The 17811-nt window shown below is 29.2% G+C and overlaps 1 protein-coding gene and 1 long non-coding RNA gene across 2 annotated transcripts; one reads left to right on the top strand and one right to left on the bottom strand.

Moving 5' to 3' along the window:
• The first annotated feature begins 1633 nt into the window (after positions 1–1633).
• LOC109818306 (mitochondrial pyruvate carrier 1) lies at positions 1634–16292 on the top strand. Its single transcript, XM_020383749.3, has 5 exons — positions 1634–1804; positions 3244–3369; positions 7836–7890; positions 8017–8152; positions 16083–16292. Exons 2-5 carry the CDS (start codon positions 3277–3279, stop codon positions 16120–16122), a joined length of 324 nt encoding a protein of 107 aa, XP_020239338.1. The 5' UTR covers positions 1634–1804; positions 3244–3276; the 3' UTR covers positions 16123–16292.
• Positions 4010–9905, bottom strand: LOC114914972 (uncharacterized). The gene is made up of 3 exons (XR_003802815.2): positions 9234–9905; positions 6931–6999; positions 4010–4943 (listed from the first exon to the last, which is right to left on the bottom strand). It is a non-coding gene; the product is annotated as an uncharacterized LOC114914972 (long non-coding RNA).
• Positions 16293–17811: the final 1519 nt, after the last annotated feature.

Raw genomic sequence — 17811 nt, 5'->3', positions numbered from 1 at the left:
GGGTCATTGAATCCAATTCCTCTTGGATTGGGCCATTCTTTTCTAACACCTGATATTAACCAAAATTTGTTGAGTGTTTCTCAATTATTAGGAAAAGGCTATAAAGTGTTATTTGAAGATAAAAATTGTGTGATTAAAGATATACACAATAAAGAAGTGTTCAATGTTCATATGAAAGACAAAAGTTTTACTTTAAATTTGGAGAAGGAGGAGCCAATTATAAATGAAGATACAAGTAAAGAGCACAAAGATGCATGTCTTCAAAAGGAGTTTGATGATCAAGAGGAGAATGAAGATGATGAAAAATCACCTTCAAAAGAGAAGTTCGAGACAAATGTTAAAATGGTTCCACTCAAGAAGAATTACAACAAAAATCACAAAAAGAAGAAACCAATCAAAAAGAGAAAAGGCAGATTTTGAAACTCAAATTAGGTGATAAAGATATTCAGTCAAGGAAGAGTGTTGGGAATATGCCTAAATATCTTTAGGAGATTAAGTTAGTTTTTATAAGAATATTTTATTTATATTTCAAATATTTAGATTTAATCTGTTCTGATTATTTTAGGATTTATTTCCTTATTTTAGAATAGGATAATATTAATATTTGATTTTGTATAAGTTTTCTCTATAAATAGAGACTCATGAATAAAATTATATTATGCTCCTCTGATAAAAAAATAAGTCTTATTATAAAATATCCTCTCAAACAAATATCATAAAATAACCCATCACTATATTATATCAGAATTTATTGCCTCCACGACAGGAACTCAACACCATTGGATATAGAAAAATTATCCTTTTTTAGGGGATAAAATCACGAGGTGCTTTGGCGTGGGATTAATTTAATAATTTTTTCTCCCTAGGTTTGGTCACTTTGATTCACTCGTAGATAGTTGAGAGGGATGCTTGAAATAAAATAAAATATATAAAAAAAAATAATAGGAGCTAGGATAGGACTAAAAAGAATATTATTAGTCTCGTTAACCAATGTCTATTTGGAAGATTCACCAAAAAAGTAGTTGTCTATTAGGAGGAAGATAAGACTATCACACTTTAATTTCTTATTCATTTGTCTATTATAAGGAAGATTCACCCAAAAAAAAATTGCCTACTTGGAAGATAAGACGATTAGGAAGATAAGACTATTCCACTACTAAATATTTTAAGATTTTGAAATTAAAAAAAATTCTTGATCCAACACTGCAAAACTTTTTATAGAAAAAAAAGTCTTTAAAATTTTTTTAAATCTTAATTCAATACATGGATAAATGAATAAATCATTCAATTATTTTACTTTTCTATTTGCCAAATAAATAAAGTAATAAATATTTTTAAAGAATTATGTACTAATATCTACTTGACCAACTGAACTAACCTCTTAATTTTTTTAAAAGGGTCTTAAAAAAAATTATTTACTAACATTTTTTTTTTATTCTCTCAACTAACCCCTTATAAATAATTTCCAATTGTCAAATTTATAATAATAGTATTTTTTTTTTTTTCAACAAATGCTTGGGACACGTAATGCCAAGTCAACAAGTGGAGAAAGAGATAATACTAAAGGATAATTTCGTAATTTCCACAGGAAGGTATATCCATCATGGTCTGATACCTTATTAGACTTAAATACTTGGATTCAGAGGATATTCTTCTGCTTAACTTCATTGCCTTCATTCTTGCGTTTTTTTCCCAAAACCATAGCTGTTTGTGTGAGTTAAAGAACAGTTGATGCTGTTGAAATTGAAGAGAACCCAATTGATCAAGAGTATAGCCTGAATTGAAAGTAAATCCAATTCTGCAGGTACTGTTTTTCTATCTCTAATTTGAATACTTATACAACTTTTCTTTTTTCATTTTATATATGCAATGCATCAAAATAAATGTTTCAAATTATGTAGGGTTGGATTCTTATGTTTTTCATAAGGAGGGGGTTTATGTTATGAAATCAATTCTTTTGTAATATATACTAATTTATTTTTTTCAGTAGATAACAAGCCGAGCTACCTGTTATATATATGTTGAAGATAAGATATATAATCTGGAGACAGCAGAAGAAAAAAAGTGTGTAAACACACAACATAAGAATAAAGTTTTTTTATCTAAGAAAGAAATTTAAAAAAATAATATTAATTGCGTGGGTACGAATTGCTCAAATAAATATTAAGTATAATTAAATATATTTAATTAATTTTTCACAAAGTATATTTAATTTTGAGCACCATAGCTTGTGGCAATAACTTGTGCAAATAGGCTTTTACTATGCTTGGGCTTCATTTTAAAAGCCCAAATTGAATCTAGGTTATTTTAGCTTGACCTGACTTGGTGAAATGTAAGACTTGACTTTAAATTGTGAGCACAAATTCAATCTGGATTTTTTAGCTTGACCCAATTATGACCTAAGCTTATACAAACTAAGTTTTCATACTTAAGCCTCATTTTATAAATTTGAATTGAATATGGGCTTTGTAGCTTGACATATTGTATGTAGCCCATAACTCACCTTGGGTCCACAACTGACCTACTCAATGAAATGAAACGTTTTGGTTTGTTCTTTAAATTTTGAGCAGAAACTAAATCAAAATCTTTTTAGCTCAACCTAGTTTAACCTACAAAAAGCCTATGTAAATTAGGGTTTTATCAAGTTTGGACCTCATTTTAGAAAGCCAAATTGAAACTAGCCTTTTTGTTTTACCCACATCAAGCTTATAATTGGCTTGCCTTGCCTTGAACATGCACAATTGAATGCAGGGCTTGTGCTTTAAATTGAGTATGAATTAAATATGGCCTTCTTAGGTTGATATAATCATGATGCCCCTTGAGGTTAATCTACAAAAGGCAAGTACAAATTAGGCTTTCAGATGATTTGAACCTTATTTAATTAAGGAAAATTGAATTTAGGGCCTTTTTGACCTAACTTACAACCTACATAGAGTATCCAATCAACCTGACCTAAATCCCACTTGATGAGATGTAGTGCTTGAGTTTTAAATTTTGAGTACCAATTAAATCTAGGTCATTTTATCCTAGTTGATCATGGCCCAATTTGTGCAAAAACCTATAAAACTTATATCTTTTTATTTGTTATGTCATGCCACTTCATATTATTTTCATCACAATTTCATGTAAAGAGACCCACATTTTTTTAAGATGTATATAGAATCCAGTAACCTGTATGTTTATGATGATACAGTGGAAAATTAAAATGTGATAGATGAATTGGATGTCTGGATTATTGTGCAGGCTGCAAAATACTAAAAATAGTTTGACAATAAGATGAACATCCTTCGCGCTTTCTGGAACAGTCCCACTGGCCTCAAAACAACCCACTTTTGGGGTCCTGCTTTCAACTGGAGCCTCCCTCTTGCGGTACATTCTTATTACTTTTATCTATTAATCAATTTATTAGAGTGTTTTTGGATACAAATTTTAAAATTATTTTTAAGTTTTTATTATTAAAAATATTTTTTATTTTTAATAGAGAAATTCTTAAAAATATTTCTAATTTATATTTAGATAAGTTCTTAGTTTGTCTCCACTTTTTGGAAACAACTTGAAACTCTTATTAATCTATTCTATACTATTTTTATTTTTAACTAAATTTTATTTTGTACATATTAAAAACAACATATGCCCTTAATTTTATTGTTACTATACTCTCTATCAAAGCAAACTTAGTTGTAGCTAGAAATTAGTAAATAATATGAAGTGAAAATAATTCTAATTTTCATGTCACCAAAGCAACTTTTTAATTAGTTTTATACTAATTTAATCATCACTTTGCAAATACTATTTATTATTGAGTAATATTATATGAACAATAAAAATTATACAACTTATATAACATTATTTTTGTGTCTATCTTTGTGACACTCTCTATCCTACATATTATCATAGTATACATTTCAATAATTCTTAAAAGGGATTGTTCAAATTATTTTACTAAATAAAAATTAAACCACTTGGGTAGAAGTATCACATTATGATGGAACTAGGTAGGAAAGATGAATGGATGATTCTCCCTAGCCTTGCTCCTCACAAGATCTTCGTCCTTGATTGCAATTCTGGAGGAGAAATGAAGATGGATTCGGATTTGGACAGATCCAAACCAAGGAAGGAAGCACTCTAGCCTAGAAGAGCAAAGGATTGCTCACGGATCCACCTAGAAGTTCTAGGAATTCCTAAGGCTAAGCAAGGTTCCAAGGGACTTCTGAGAGAGAAATGCCTGAAGATAGAATTCAGATTTTTCAAAGTGTTCAAAAGTGTTTACAAAGAGTGAAGGAACATGTATTTATAGAACCGAAAGCAAGCTAGGTGGCACCAACTTCACAAATCAAATTTGGTGCCAAGAATTCAAATTTCAAATGAAAATTTGAATTCAAATCCATGGCCACCATGTACAATTTTGTGAAACTAGGGCTGCCATGCATCTAAATGTCATTTAGGAGACATTTAAAGTGTATTTGGAGGTGCACATGTTCATCCATGTTTGGCAAGAAACATGTGATCCAAATGCATCTTAAATGACTACTAAATGAAACCTAGATTTTAGCTTCTTGGCCTATTTTAGTATTCCTTCAATATTCATATTCTAAGGGCCTAAATACAATGGCCAACCAAATACAAACATTAGGAAATAATAAAAGAAAAAAAATGAACCCAATATTGGGTACCAAAAGCCCAAAGGCCCATGAAGCCTAAAAATAGGTCCAATAAGCCTATGGCCCAAAAATGCTAATCTATGTGGTCCAAAATACAAGACTAAAACATATAAAACCTATACTAATATAATGTATACAACATAGAATAAAGTAGATATCTCAAGGTGGGGCCCATGTGAGGATCAACTTGGGCCTTTCAAGCCCATTGGGCTCTGTCTGGCCCAAAATCTTCATGTTTAGCACATTCCTCTTGGATCCTTCAAGGTGTCACCTCTTGCCCTCCTAGGCATGATTCCATCACATTACAAATCAAAACTCATCAATAAGAAAAACTAATTGGAAGCAATTACAAGAAAATAAGAGTTTGATACTAAAACGAATTCAACTAACAAATACAAGTCTTAATATTAGATAACCAACAAAAAAAATATAAATTCTTATCTACTATTTTGATGCCACATCCTATCAGACCACTTTCAACACAAGGTCTAAATATCCTCATCATTTTCATAATTAGTTTCACCTGTAAGCATGCACTAGAACAAACAACAAACAAAGGAGAGTAAAAAATATCTCACTTCAACTACTGGTGCAAGTTATTATTGGGTAGCCTCAAACAAATAAACAACAAATATGCATTTATCAAGATACAATAATTATTATGCCATACATGACTCTCTTAAACTATATGCATTTGAGTGTATGATAATGCAATAAACATGACTCTCTTAAACTATATGCATGTGGTGTAAGTTAAACATTTTAACATTGTCTAAAGGCCACCGCCCAAAAGTTCACTACCTGAAGGTGAAATCTCTTGTACGATTGTAAAATATTTCATGCACATGATGCATACCTCACATACAATACTTGATGCACAATTCTCATCATATCATCATCACCAGTACACATTACAAAGCTCTATCATAAACTCAAGTCATTCACATGCCATATCATCATCATTTCATTATCGTATCACTCATTATCATCATTCCAATCTCATTATTCACCAACGTCTCAAATATTGTACACAACATTCTCAAGTCAAACATCAATATTTCACATCACGACATACATATTATCTCATGTCACATATAAATGTATCATTCCATGCATAAACATTTCATACCATGCACATCACTAAAAGCATCCCATATCTTAGATAGGCACAAGGACTTAAACACAAGATTTTACAACATAATTTCATACCTTTATCATAACTTATTCACAAATATCCCCTCTCATGTTTTATGTTTCTTAACTATTGATATAAGAAACACTAATTATTTCCAAGATTAAACACTTAAAGGACAAAACAACTCACTAACTAGCTTTTCTTATCTTAAGCTCCTACGACAAGTTGATCTAAGTTTTATTGGAAAGATGAGACAATTATCTATAACTTCTATGATGACCTTGAGAGTTAATTATGTCATCTACTATTTTTAAAAATTACTAAATCATAGTATTTTAGCCTAATTCTGACAACTTGACCTCCTCTTACTAATTTGATCATAATTTTGAGTTCTATATATCCTTTTTGGGTGATTTCAATGACATTGGAAAGCTAACATCTAGAGATAAAACTATCATGAAGATTACAAAATCTAACTCGACCATTTAAGTCTCCTTGCAAGGCTCACAACATATGCATGTTACATTTCGTGCACAAAACATATGGTTCATCTTATAACCACATAACTCATCATTTCTTAACATTTTTATGTGATTCTTAAATTTAAATTATAGCCTAAAATGCCTACTTTCTAACCCAACAATCGAAAGTTGATATCACACATAGAGAATTAACATAAATACAAAGGTATGTTCATACTAGATCTTTCATGACAAAGCACAACTCACACTCAAACTCACTTATCTCAATCTAATTGGTAAAAAGATATATTAAAGTCTAAAACTACTTTGTTATACTATCAATTACTCGATTCCAACATTAATTTTACCTATTTACATTAACTACTTGTATTCATTTAGTTTATTCCATTCTTAGGGTTCCCACAGGAACTCATAAACACTCATAAATTCAAATAAAGGCATTTATAAGGTAACTACATAAATTGTAAATATGACTACTAATAAATATTATAACTATAATACATATGAATGACATATAATACAGAATTACCATTACATCTAAGAATGGGATTTCTCCCTCATGCATCATACACAAATGAGACAAGATTGGGAGCTAATCTCGCTACCTTGCAAATAACCCACACCTTGGAGCAAGATTCTCACTCTCCCTTACCTCAATGGATTTCGAATGTTGGGTGTTGGTCTCCAAGATCATCTTTAACTATCTTTGATTCTCTGTCCTCTTCAAATCACAAAGAGCACTTGTTAATTATGAGAGACAACCCTAGTTTTACTAATTTATATATAAAAAAACTCTAAAAATTCTAACATGTTTATCCTGTCGATAAAAACTATTTTAACCACGGTGAATGACCCATCTCTTATAGTTAAATAATAATACATAATAATCAATTAGATTTAAAATATTCCTTTTTAGATGATAAAATAAAATGTTATCAATTACCTACCCCCTACATCTTATTTATTTCAATTAAATAATCATTTAAAATCTTTATTATTTTTATTTTTTTATCTATCAAAATTATAATGACAATACCAAAGTTCGAACATAAGACGTTGTACATATTATTACAACTCTCCACTACTAAGCCAACTCCAAAAATTCTAAAACCTTTATTAATTAATTGCATTACTCATCATATAATTCCCTTAGTTGATATATATATATATATATATAAAATCAATATACGTTAAAAAATATATACATATATTTATCTTTAATAATTAATATAACAAATAATTTAACAATTTTTTAATTAATAAAAATACTCAATTATTTAAAGTGCTTTTAGTATATTTATAAAAATTAATTAATTAATTAAAATATCATTTTAATAATTTAAAAAAAATTAAGATGTTAAAACTTAAAGTTTTTTCTCTATATATCACTTCATTTATTATGAATGAGATATTATTAATAATGGAGAAATACAAAAATAATTTTATACAAATTCTTATAACAAAAGTTATTCATTTAATTTTCATTTCTCATGCACCAAAGCACTTTTTTAATTAGTTTTATACTAATTTGATCATTGGACTACTATTTATGACCAGGCAGCAATGGACACAAAGAAACCACCAGAAACGATATCTGTCAATATGACTGGAGGTTAATTACTATATTAAGTTGTTTGAGCATATAGCATTAATTCATAATTGAATCCATTAATTCATATTATATATATGGCTCCTTGTTAATGCAATTATGGAAATGAATAAATGGTAAGTAGTGCAGTTATGTGCGTTTATTCGGCATCGTTCATGAGGTTTGCTTGGGTGGTGCGACCACGTAACCTACATCTTCTTGTATGCCATGTAACCAATGAGACTATGCAATTATATCAACTCTCAAGGTGGTTCAGAGCTCAAAGGTAAAATATTCTCATACAATTTAAATTAAAGCAAATCATCTCTAAATCCTTCATCACTAATCAATAATATTAAGAACAGGCTTTCAAAATTGATTTTAAAGGTTAGGTGGTAACATTTTTTAAATATAGTATCCGCTTTTAAATTTGGTTACATACTGTAAGAATATTACATATAATACACACCAAAAAAATATTATTATAAATATAATATATATAAAATAAATTTATTTAACATATACTCTCATATAATTTTAGAGTTAATTTCGAATAGAATTCAACATCTCTTATTTTTTATTATAACTTATATCTATAACTTTTAATAATTATTAAAATATAATAAGTAAAATAATTTTTAGTAATAAATATTATATTATTATAAGATATATGGTGTATATATCACTAAATTTTTTTTTTGCATATTCTCCTAAGAAATCGGTTGCCGGAGTTAATAAATTTGATTTTATGTGAAAGAGACAGCCATTAAGAATGGGTATACAAGAAATCTGACTGTGAGTAATTTACAAGAAATTAAAATGTGAGTTTCATGGTCATATGTTAATAGTGTAAAATACTTTTATATTATTAATTAATTAAATATTATTGTTGATATAATTTTTTTTTTTATATTTTTTATTATAAAATTCAATAACTTATTATAAATAATATTTTGTGATTCAATAACGGTGTAAAGGTACTTTAGGATATCATATATTGGTTTGTTTTATAATTGTTACGTTCATAGGATGCTAGGGTGGGAGATTTTATGTTGTCTTCCACTTTGGGAAAGTGGTTTTGGTAGGTTAGATATGGTGGATTTTATACCAACAGTCTAGGTTATTATTATTTTTTTCTTTCTTTTATCTTTTTTTCCTCCCTTTCCTAATTCACTTGTGGGAAAAAAATGTTTATTACATTGATTTTTTAGGCCTTCTACATTGGTTGTAAATCCCACCATTGGTATCTAGACAATTTTAATATTGGGTGTTGATTGAAGTTAAAAATACAAATACAACAGCTGTTATTTATACTAATGTAAAAAAGTTATTAGAAAACATTAAAAAAAAAATTTAAAATCCTCTACCTCTAATTTTCACCATCGTCACCACCTTTCTTGCCACACTAAACCACAAACCCTATCTACGAATGCCTCCAAGTCCTTCCTCCCGCCTCTACAAATGCCCCACCTTGATGAACACACCTTAACCCTTCCTTTTCTCTCTGTGAACACTCCTAAAAACGCAAAAATTAGAGCATAATATAATGAACAATCAATCTAAAATTAAAAACAAAAATAAAAATAAAAAACCAAAACAATGATGAACACACCTGAAGAGAATCACACAAATTGGCTAATCACGAACAAAGAAATGAGCGTTGCAACCACCAGCATGTTATCCTCATCAAAAAATGAAAAAATAGAAGAGACTGAAGAAGGGAGAGTAAGCAACAACAATGAAGAGCAAGCACGGTCGAGAGCCAACACGATGGCATGAAAACGATGGAAGACACGAGCAATGATAGGGACAAACCAAAAGAGACCAAAACTTGAACATGCGTGACAAAGGAGAGAGAAAACACAAAATGGGAAAAGACCTTTTAGACATTATAACAAGATTTACAAAGTTTGGATTTTGATTTCTTTTTTTTAGGTTGAAAAAGGCAATTATGTAGTTATTAGTTATGAATTTGATTTGCCCTACCTTAAAACCCTCCATTCACTTCCCCTCAGATCTCAATCGCTAACCCAACATCATCCCTCCTACGCACACTTCTATTGTAATACTCTTCTACCTTGAATAATTAAATGAATAATTTAATGATTTTAAAAAATATATTAACCCTTCATAAAAAGTAATTTTATAAAATATCAATATTCAATAAAAGGATTCATAATTTTCTCCGACAACTTTATTAAAAACGTAGCAAAAATTAAAATATAGCACAAATCACTTTTTTAAACAAAATACCAGTAATTAAACATAAGGAGTTATAATCCAAATAAAATCCATTAAATACTAGGATTGATCTTTGCCCGATGTCACACTAATTAGAGCAAGACCCCTTTTTATATATCTCCTTCGTCAAACACATCTTCTTGTACCTATATTAGTCTTGCAAGTGGGGTTTATAGCCCAAACACAAACATACAAACATGGAGAGTAAGAATACATCTCATCCGCACACATCATATATAAGGTACAAAGGTAGACACACACAACTATAACATCAATCATGTCCCACATACATATAAGCATCCTTCCATACAACTACTATAATCATCTTCACGCATTTATTCATCATTCACCCAGTAAATCTTGCAATATATCTCGATCATAAATTAAGACTCGTGCAATGTATACTCTGAACTTTATATGTATGTGGTATCAACCTCCTCTTCTTCATCAAGAATACAAAATAACATAAGAGTAATGAAATGGGTCCACCCCATCGAACAATGTAGAGACCACTCATCAATAGTGATGCCTTCCAAACCACTTCAACTAAGAGATGTCTATCAGAATGTTGTCAAAGTGTTACAACTGGTTATGGTAGCCTCCCATTCCCATTAGAGATTTCCTCACCATAACACCACTTAGGGCGCAAGTAAAGGACCTAAGATGTCCCACCTGCATAAACTCACTATTCCACAAAAAAAAAGAGTATAAATGCATGGACTCAATATACTCAATGCAACAACATAATATGAATACTCAACTCCTTGAGTGTTAGTATGCAACACTAAACTTATTCATCTTACCTCATCATCAACATTCTTATAATATATAATAATTTAATTCATTATTTGTCAGTCTGCGACACTAGACTTATTCATCACTCATCATGTTACTCATAGTAACTCAACACATCATACATCTATATAACTTCTCATACAACAACATCTTCACACAACATAACATTATACATTATACACAATTATTACTTATACTATTCATTCATCACATAGTATATCATTCATCATTATAACATCATTATCATAATATCTCAATCATAACATCATCATCATCAAACCTCAAACATCATAATATTATACACCATCATTACTCATATCACATATAGACACTTAAAGAATAAAATAACTCACCAATATAACTCATAAAATATCTCTTCTTATCTTAAGTTTCTATGATGTTATGAGGTCTTAGCATGTTATTTAGAGTTGTACCTATGATATCAAGTTGATCTTAATTTTATTAGAAAACTAAAATAATTATCTACAAATTTTATGTTGACCTTAAGAGTTGATTTTATCATCTACTATTTTTTAAAATTACAAAAAAGCAATATTTAACAACTTCACCTTTGCCCACTAATTGAATCATAAATTGAGTTCTAAACTTCTATTGGGTGATTCTAGTGCCATTGGAAAGCTAGCGCCCAAGCCTACAACTCTTATGAATACCACAAAACCTAATTTGGTCATCTAATAGTCCTCAAAATGATTATAAGTTTCAGACATTACCTTTTGTGCATAGAACGTGAGACTCATTATGACTCACATAACTCATTTATTAACATTTGTACGTAATTCTTGAGTCTAAACTATAGTTCCACATGTCTAGTTTCTAACCCAATAAACATAACTCTATTTGATTAATCATGTAGAAAGAAATCACCTAAATATTGACATATGTTCATACCAGAATTTTCAAAATTAAACAAGCTATACCAAAACTCTTAAATCATACATAAACCCTAACATATATATATATATATATATATATATATATATATATATATATATATATATATATATATATATATCCATAAGTATCCTTTTACTTCAATTCATCATCCTATCGGTCAATTAGATTATCCACACTCAAATAATAACAATATACCTTCAAATCATGCAACTTATTCAATCCATCAAATTTCTCGAGTTCATACACAATATACCCTAATCAACAAATATATCTATCAATTTATATCAATAATTAAATCCAATGTTAATCACCACTTGAATGAATATAATATAAAAGAATAAAACATTAATTCATTCATAAGCAATCACATATCAAAATCAATAGCCTACGGGGCTTTAGGATTGTCCTTTTACCCTTATCCTTCAAATATGTCCAATGGATTCAACAATCTCACTCTCTCATACTTAGAGTGATGATCCTACGGAACATGTTTTCTGTAGCTCTAATCGCTAATCAGTGTCTTCCCCGATGGTTTCTTATAGGTTTCCTTCTACGAGTGCTCTAAGTTTCAAAAGACACGCATAATAACTTAATCCCTTCCATTTTTCTTTCTTTCTTTCTTTTTTTTTTTTGATTAGCCTCCAGGTTAAGCTTAGAGTCTAGCCCAAAATCTTTTAATTTATCTCTCCATTTTATTTTATTAACAAAATAATTCCCTTATGATAATTTAATTATTCTAATTTATTTATTATTTATTTTAAAAAAAATAGGATGTTACAACTCTCTTCCCCTAAAAGAAAATTTGTCCTCAAATTTTGTATGTATTGAAACATTCTAATAATGCTCCTTCATAGTGTTCTTAAGCTCTTAAGTAAAACTTGTCACAATAGTAGGTCTTGCCCCTTTTTTGTCCTCAATTCTCAAGGTAATGTCTTCAAGACATGATTTTATCTTAGCTAACTATTACAAACACAAGGATATGAATTGTGTCATGAGTATAATTTTTGAGTCATGGAACATGGAAGACACTATAAAGGTTTCAAAGAAAAGAGATAAAGCTATAAATTAGAAACTTGCTAATTCATATTAAGATTTGGTAGGATTGAAAGAAATATAGAGTAAGCTTGCATGATTTTAATGTCAAACCAACTTCAATTCAAGTAATTATTTTCAATGATACATGATTTTCCTCATCCTCTCTTGGGTCATCATAATGTTACAAGTGGTTTGTTAACTCACTTCAAGTCCTAAGATAAGGTTTCCACTAGGTTTTAACCAATCATAAAGGTATATCATCGCACCTCTTTGCACTTACAATTCTGTAAAGTATCATCCTAACTATCTCTTAATCTTAAGAAAAATCTTTAAGAGAATTCTTTAAGGATTAGATAGTTCTATCATATTGGCTATCTATACAAAGGTAATAACCTAAACTTAAGGTAGTTCTTAAAGTTTTGTGAAATTCTCCCCAAAGAAAAATAATCTTATGGAAAGTCTAAGGTCTGTAGCAAAAACTATGCTATAGAGCACCACATGTAATCACACTCCTACCTAGTACCCCTAAAGTTTGCAACTCGCTTAAAGATTTTGGTATTCTTCCTTAGGCTTCTAACATATCGCACAAACATGAGTAACTTAATCACAACTCTTTCCACTTTGACCATCCCCTTAAGATCTTGGTATATCTTTATAACTTTGGGGTGAAGACTTATATTACTCTTATGTCCTTCCTTTAAGTTAATATTCTTAAAGCTAGGAACACTAGGTGTGCTCAATTCATCATGGAATCTTGGAACTTCATCTATACCCAACCTCAAAATCACTCTCCTTACTTTAACTCAATACTTTACTTGAACTAATAGAAATGGACTTAGTTTTTGATTTTTACTAAACTCGTTTTATTTATCTATTAGTCATTCTCAATATGTCCAACTTAAGATTCATTAAGGGTTACTCACATGTCAATTAAGGTTTTTAAACTTGTACCAGTTCTCTAGTCATCTTTATAGACACATTAAGGATTAACCTACACAAGGTCGAATCATAATTCTTAAGAGTTTCTAACCCTTTCACTTGTTTTATGTTCAACTATTTTTAACCAAAATATATTTAAAGTCTTTATTATCGCTAAAACTTCTCACCAATATTATTAAAGCATAAACTTTTATGAATAGACTTTAGAAGATATGTGCAATAACTTAATCCTTTTTTTTTTCTTCTACTTTTTAATTAGCTTGTGGGTTAAATTAGAATCTAATCCAAAATCTTATAATTTATTTCTTCTTTTTTATTTTATTAACAAAATATTTATCTTATAATATTTTAATTTATTTAAAAAAAATAAAATGTTAGGACTATAGTATCATTAATGGTCACAATCGCATGTTTTAAAGGTATCAGCGATCGTGGACAGATATTATAAGGGACAGTTTAAAGAAGGTTTCAGCTTTTATGGACAAGTTGCATGTGTAAACAAGGTTGCGACGATATTAACGAGTGTCGGACACGAAAAAGGATAAAGGAAAAAAAAAGTGGTAGGATAAATCGAGAAAGGAAAGAGAAAATAAAATAAAATAACAAAAATATTTGGACCATTCAATATTTAAAATTAAAACATCTAATGGTGAAAAATATTTTTGCCGCAGAGCCATGAGAAGCTTTCACATCGTACTACTAGAATTTCTCTTATTACATTTGACTTTTCCTACGAATTTTTATGAAAAATTTGCAATTTTTCCTACAAAGTTTCCTGCAAAATAAAATTTGCAAGAAAGTTTCCTGCAAAAATAAATTCGCAGGAAAGTTTCCTGCGAATTTTTCGCAAGAAATTCTGCAGGAATATTTTTTACGAAAAAAATTAAAGAAATTACTATAAATTCTATCAGTAATTATTCAACTTTCAAATGTTAACAATGAATTCATCCGATGCGCATTTGTTTCCATGCCTCCAACATGTGATACATAATCTTTTAAATTCTAAGATTCTAGATTATAAGTCTAACACTCAACCATACATATCAACTTGTAAGGTAAGTGTTGCCCCAACTTATATACTCTTTAATTGTTTTATTTTCAATCGATGCGAGACTTGAAGTTTTTTTTTTAAGTATTAAACTTATATATTTAAATATTTTTTATATTTTTCCTGTGCAGATTAAAATTTGCAGGAAAATCTGCAGGAAAAGTTACTTGTAAAATTTTTCTACCATTTAGTAAACATTACTTGCGAATTTATTTTTGCAAGAAAATCTTCAAGAAACAAAATAAAATTCTTACAATATTTTCTACAAATTTTTACCATGAAAAAAATTTTCTATGATCATTAAAACTGTAGCAAAATTTGTAAGAAATATTTGTAAATTATTTTTCGCAAAAAATTTGTGCGAATATTTTTTTGCATGAAAATTCGCAAAAATTTTCTGCGAATATTTTTTTACAGGAAAATTCACAAGAAAATGACACTTTTCTAGTAGTGTCGTAGCCTTCGTCTACATTCATAATTGTATTCAATTATATAAACAATGTCCTATTTTTAAAATTTTGAAATTGCAATGCATATAATTTAAAATTTATAAAATAGCTTTAATATGTTTTTAATACCTATAAAAAAATCATTCTAATTTTAGTCTTTATAATTTTTTTCCTTATTTTATTTTGTTTTTTTTTTAATTTATAAATATTTTTTCTTATAAATAAATAAATTTTGATTTTAATCCTTGTAAAATATTTTTCTTTGATTTTTATCTCTCTAAAATTTAAATTAATTATTTTTAGTCCTTAACACTTATTTTTAGATAGATAAATAATATCCATTTAAGGACTTGTAATTCTTTTTAGAGATATTAAATATCAATATGATTTCTTATACTTATAGATAACATATACAACATTACTTAACCTTTTAATAAATTAAAAATAGTTAAAAAAATGATCACATTAAAAATTGAGACTAAAAATAATATTTCAAATTTTATAGGGATGAAAAAAAAATTAAAAAGATAAAAATAGAAATTTATTTATATAAATTAAAAATATATTGAAATCTTTATAAAAAAAATATTAAAAATTGTTAGTTTACAATCTTTGTCATATACTTGGTGTCAATTAATCTTATCCATTTATTTAGAGAGACTAACACACTTTTTTTCTCATTTGTCATTAGTACAAAGCTTTAAATCTCTAATATATATCCTCGATGACATTTTAATTTTAGGTGTAGATGATATAACGTTTCTATTCTGATAGTATTTGTGTTTGATATACAGGGCCCTTGAGCATAACAAGATGGCATCAGATGTAGGGTGAAACTTATTTGTTTGAGCATTGCAGTCCAAAGAAAATGTCTTATAGCTTCAAAAACAAGTCTTTTATAATCTCGTCTTTTACCGTTCACTTTTTTAATATGCTTTTAAATTTGGCCACATTATAACTTTTTTATAATAATATGTTATTGAAACAATTAATTGTTCGTATTATATAGAGTGAGCATATGTTATGAGAATGTCATTTTTATATGAGAATGAGAATGTTTAATGTCAAGCCTTAAATTAAAATAAATTACTTAGGAGTGTATTGGGTTAAGATTTTAAAAGACTTTTTTAGTTGAAAAAAGTCTTGTGAATTTTAAAAGACTTTGTAAGATTTTTGTGACACCCTCTACCACCGCATCCCATAATACATAGATAACAAAACTTGAAGAACATAATCTTTCATAATTAAAATATCAAACGTGTTCAGATAGAGAGCACCATATCCATGACTTTAACATAATCAGTGAAAATTACAAAGAAATAATGCTAAGGTTTCCAAAAATAATTTAATAAGAACAACATCCTAATCTAATCCTATCTACGCCCCGATATCACATGTCCTATCAAAGCAAAGCCCAACATTGAAGTCTAAGCTTCATCACCAACATCCTCAGTGTTATGCTGATGATCACCTGTATAACAATCAAAGGAAAACAACACAAAAGAAAAGGGAGTGAGAAACATTTCACTCTGGCTCACGATGTAGGAATACACACCGGATAGCCAAACACAAACAAGACATGTATATGTACATAACATAGATAGATTAACAACAATATCACATCCCACTCACCAAAAGACATAAAAATCAATTTAACATATAACATTAAAAATGCACATGTAATAGACACGGACTACATATTATCATGCATGTGGCGCCAGTAACACATCAGATGGTGTATTGCTGCTAGCAACACACGTAGAGTAGTCTAGGAGTACATGTTGGGTCACACCCTCTGCGCACTCTCACTAGAATGACATACTACCAGGGTCTAGTCGGAATAGCTAAGTCGCACAAGATACATCCCATGCACATAATGGGTGAGACGGAGACTTACAAACCGAGCTATCCCCAAGGACTAATCCCCAAGCTTTTACACAAGGGGGCCTTCCCTAGCGGTGTATTCCATATCGTACCCTTAAAACATTTATGCAAATGATGCATGTAATTCAAGACTCTATGCATTCTCATATCACACTATCATGTCTCATTATCATATTATCATGTCTCATTATCATATTGTTATGCCGTATCAAATTGTCTCATATCACATACTCATCAACTCTATTCATTAGAGGATAACATTGAGTAACACAAGAGATTCACATCATTGCATATCATAGATCTCTTCATATAATCGATAAAAACGTTCTAATTCATACGATAAACATTTAAAACAATACAATTTACTCATATAATTACTTTTTCAAACAATCTCCTCTTACAACCACCAATGTATTCCCTTAGGGTTTCCCATAAGAACCCATAGAGATCTCAATTCATACAATTAATTACATATAAGAAGAGCAATAGATGAAATAGATACAATTGGGAAAATCCCCTCATACATGAGCATACAACAAACATAGGATTGGGGGCCAATCCCACTACCCAACATACATTCCCACACCTAGAGCAAGGTTTCTCACTCCCCTTTACCTTACCTCGATAAGCAGGAGATGA

The sequence above is a fragment of the Cajanus cajan genome, chromosome 4, assembly GCF_000230855.2.
Source record: "Cajanus cajan strain Asha chromosome 4, NIPB_CcT2T_4, whole genome shotgun sequence".
NCBI lineage: Eukaryota > Viridiplantae > Streptophyta > Magnoliopsida > Fabales > Fabaceae > Cajanus > Cajanus cajan.
This window is presented reverse-complemented; position numbering and strand designations above follow the sequence as displayed.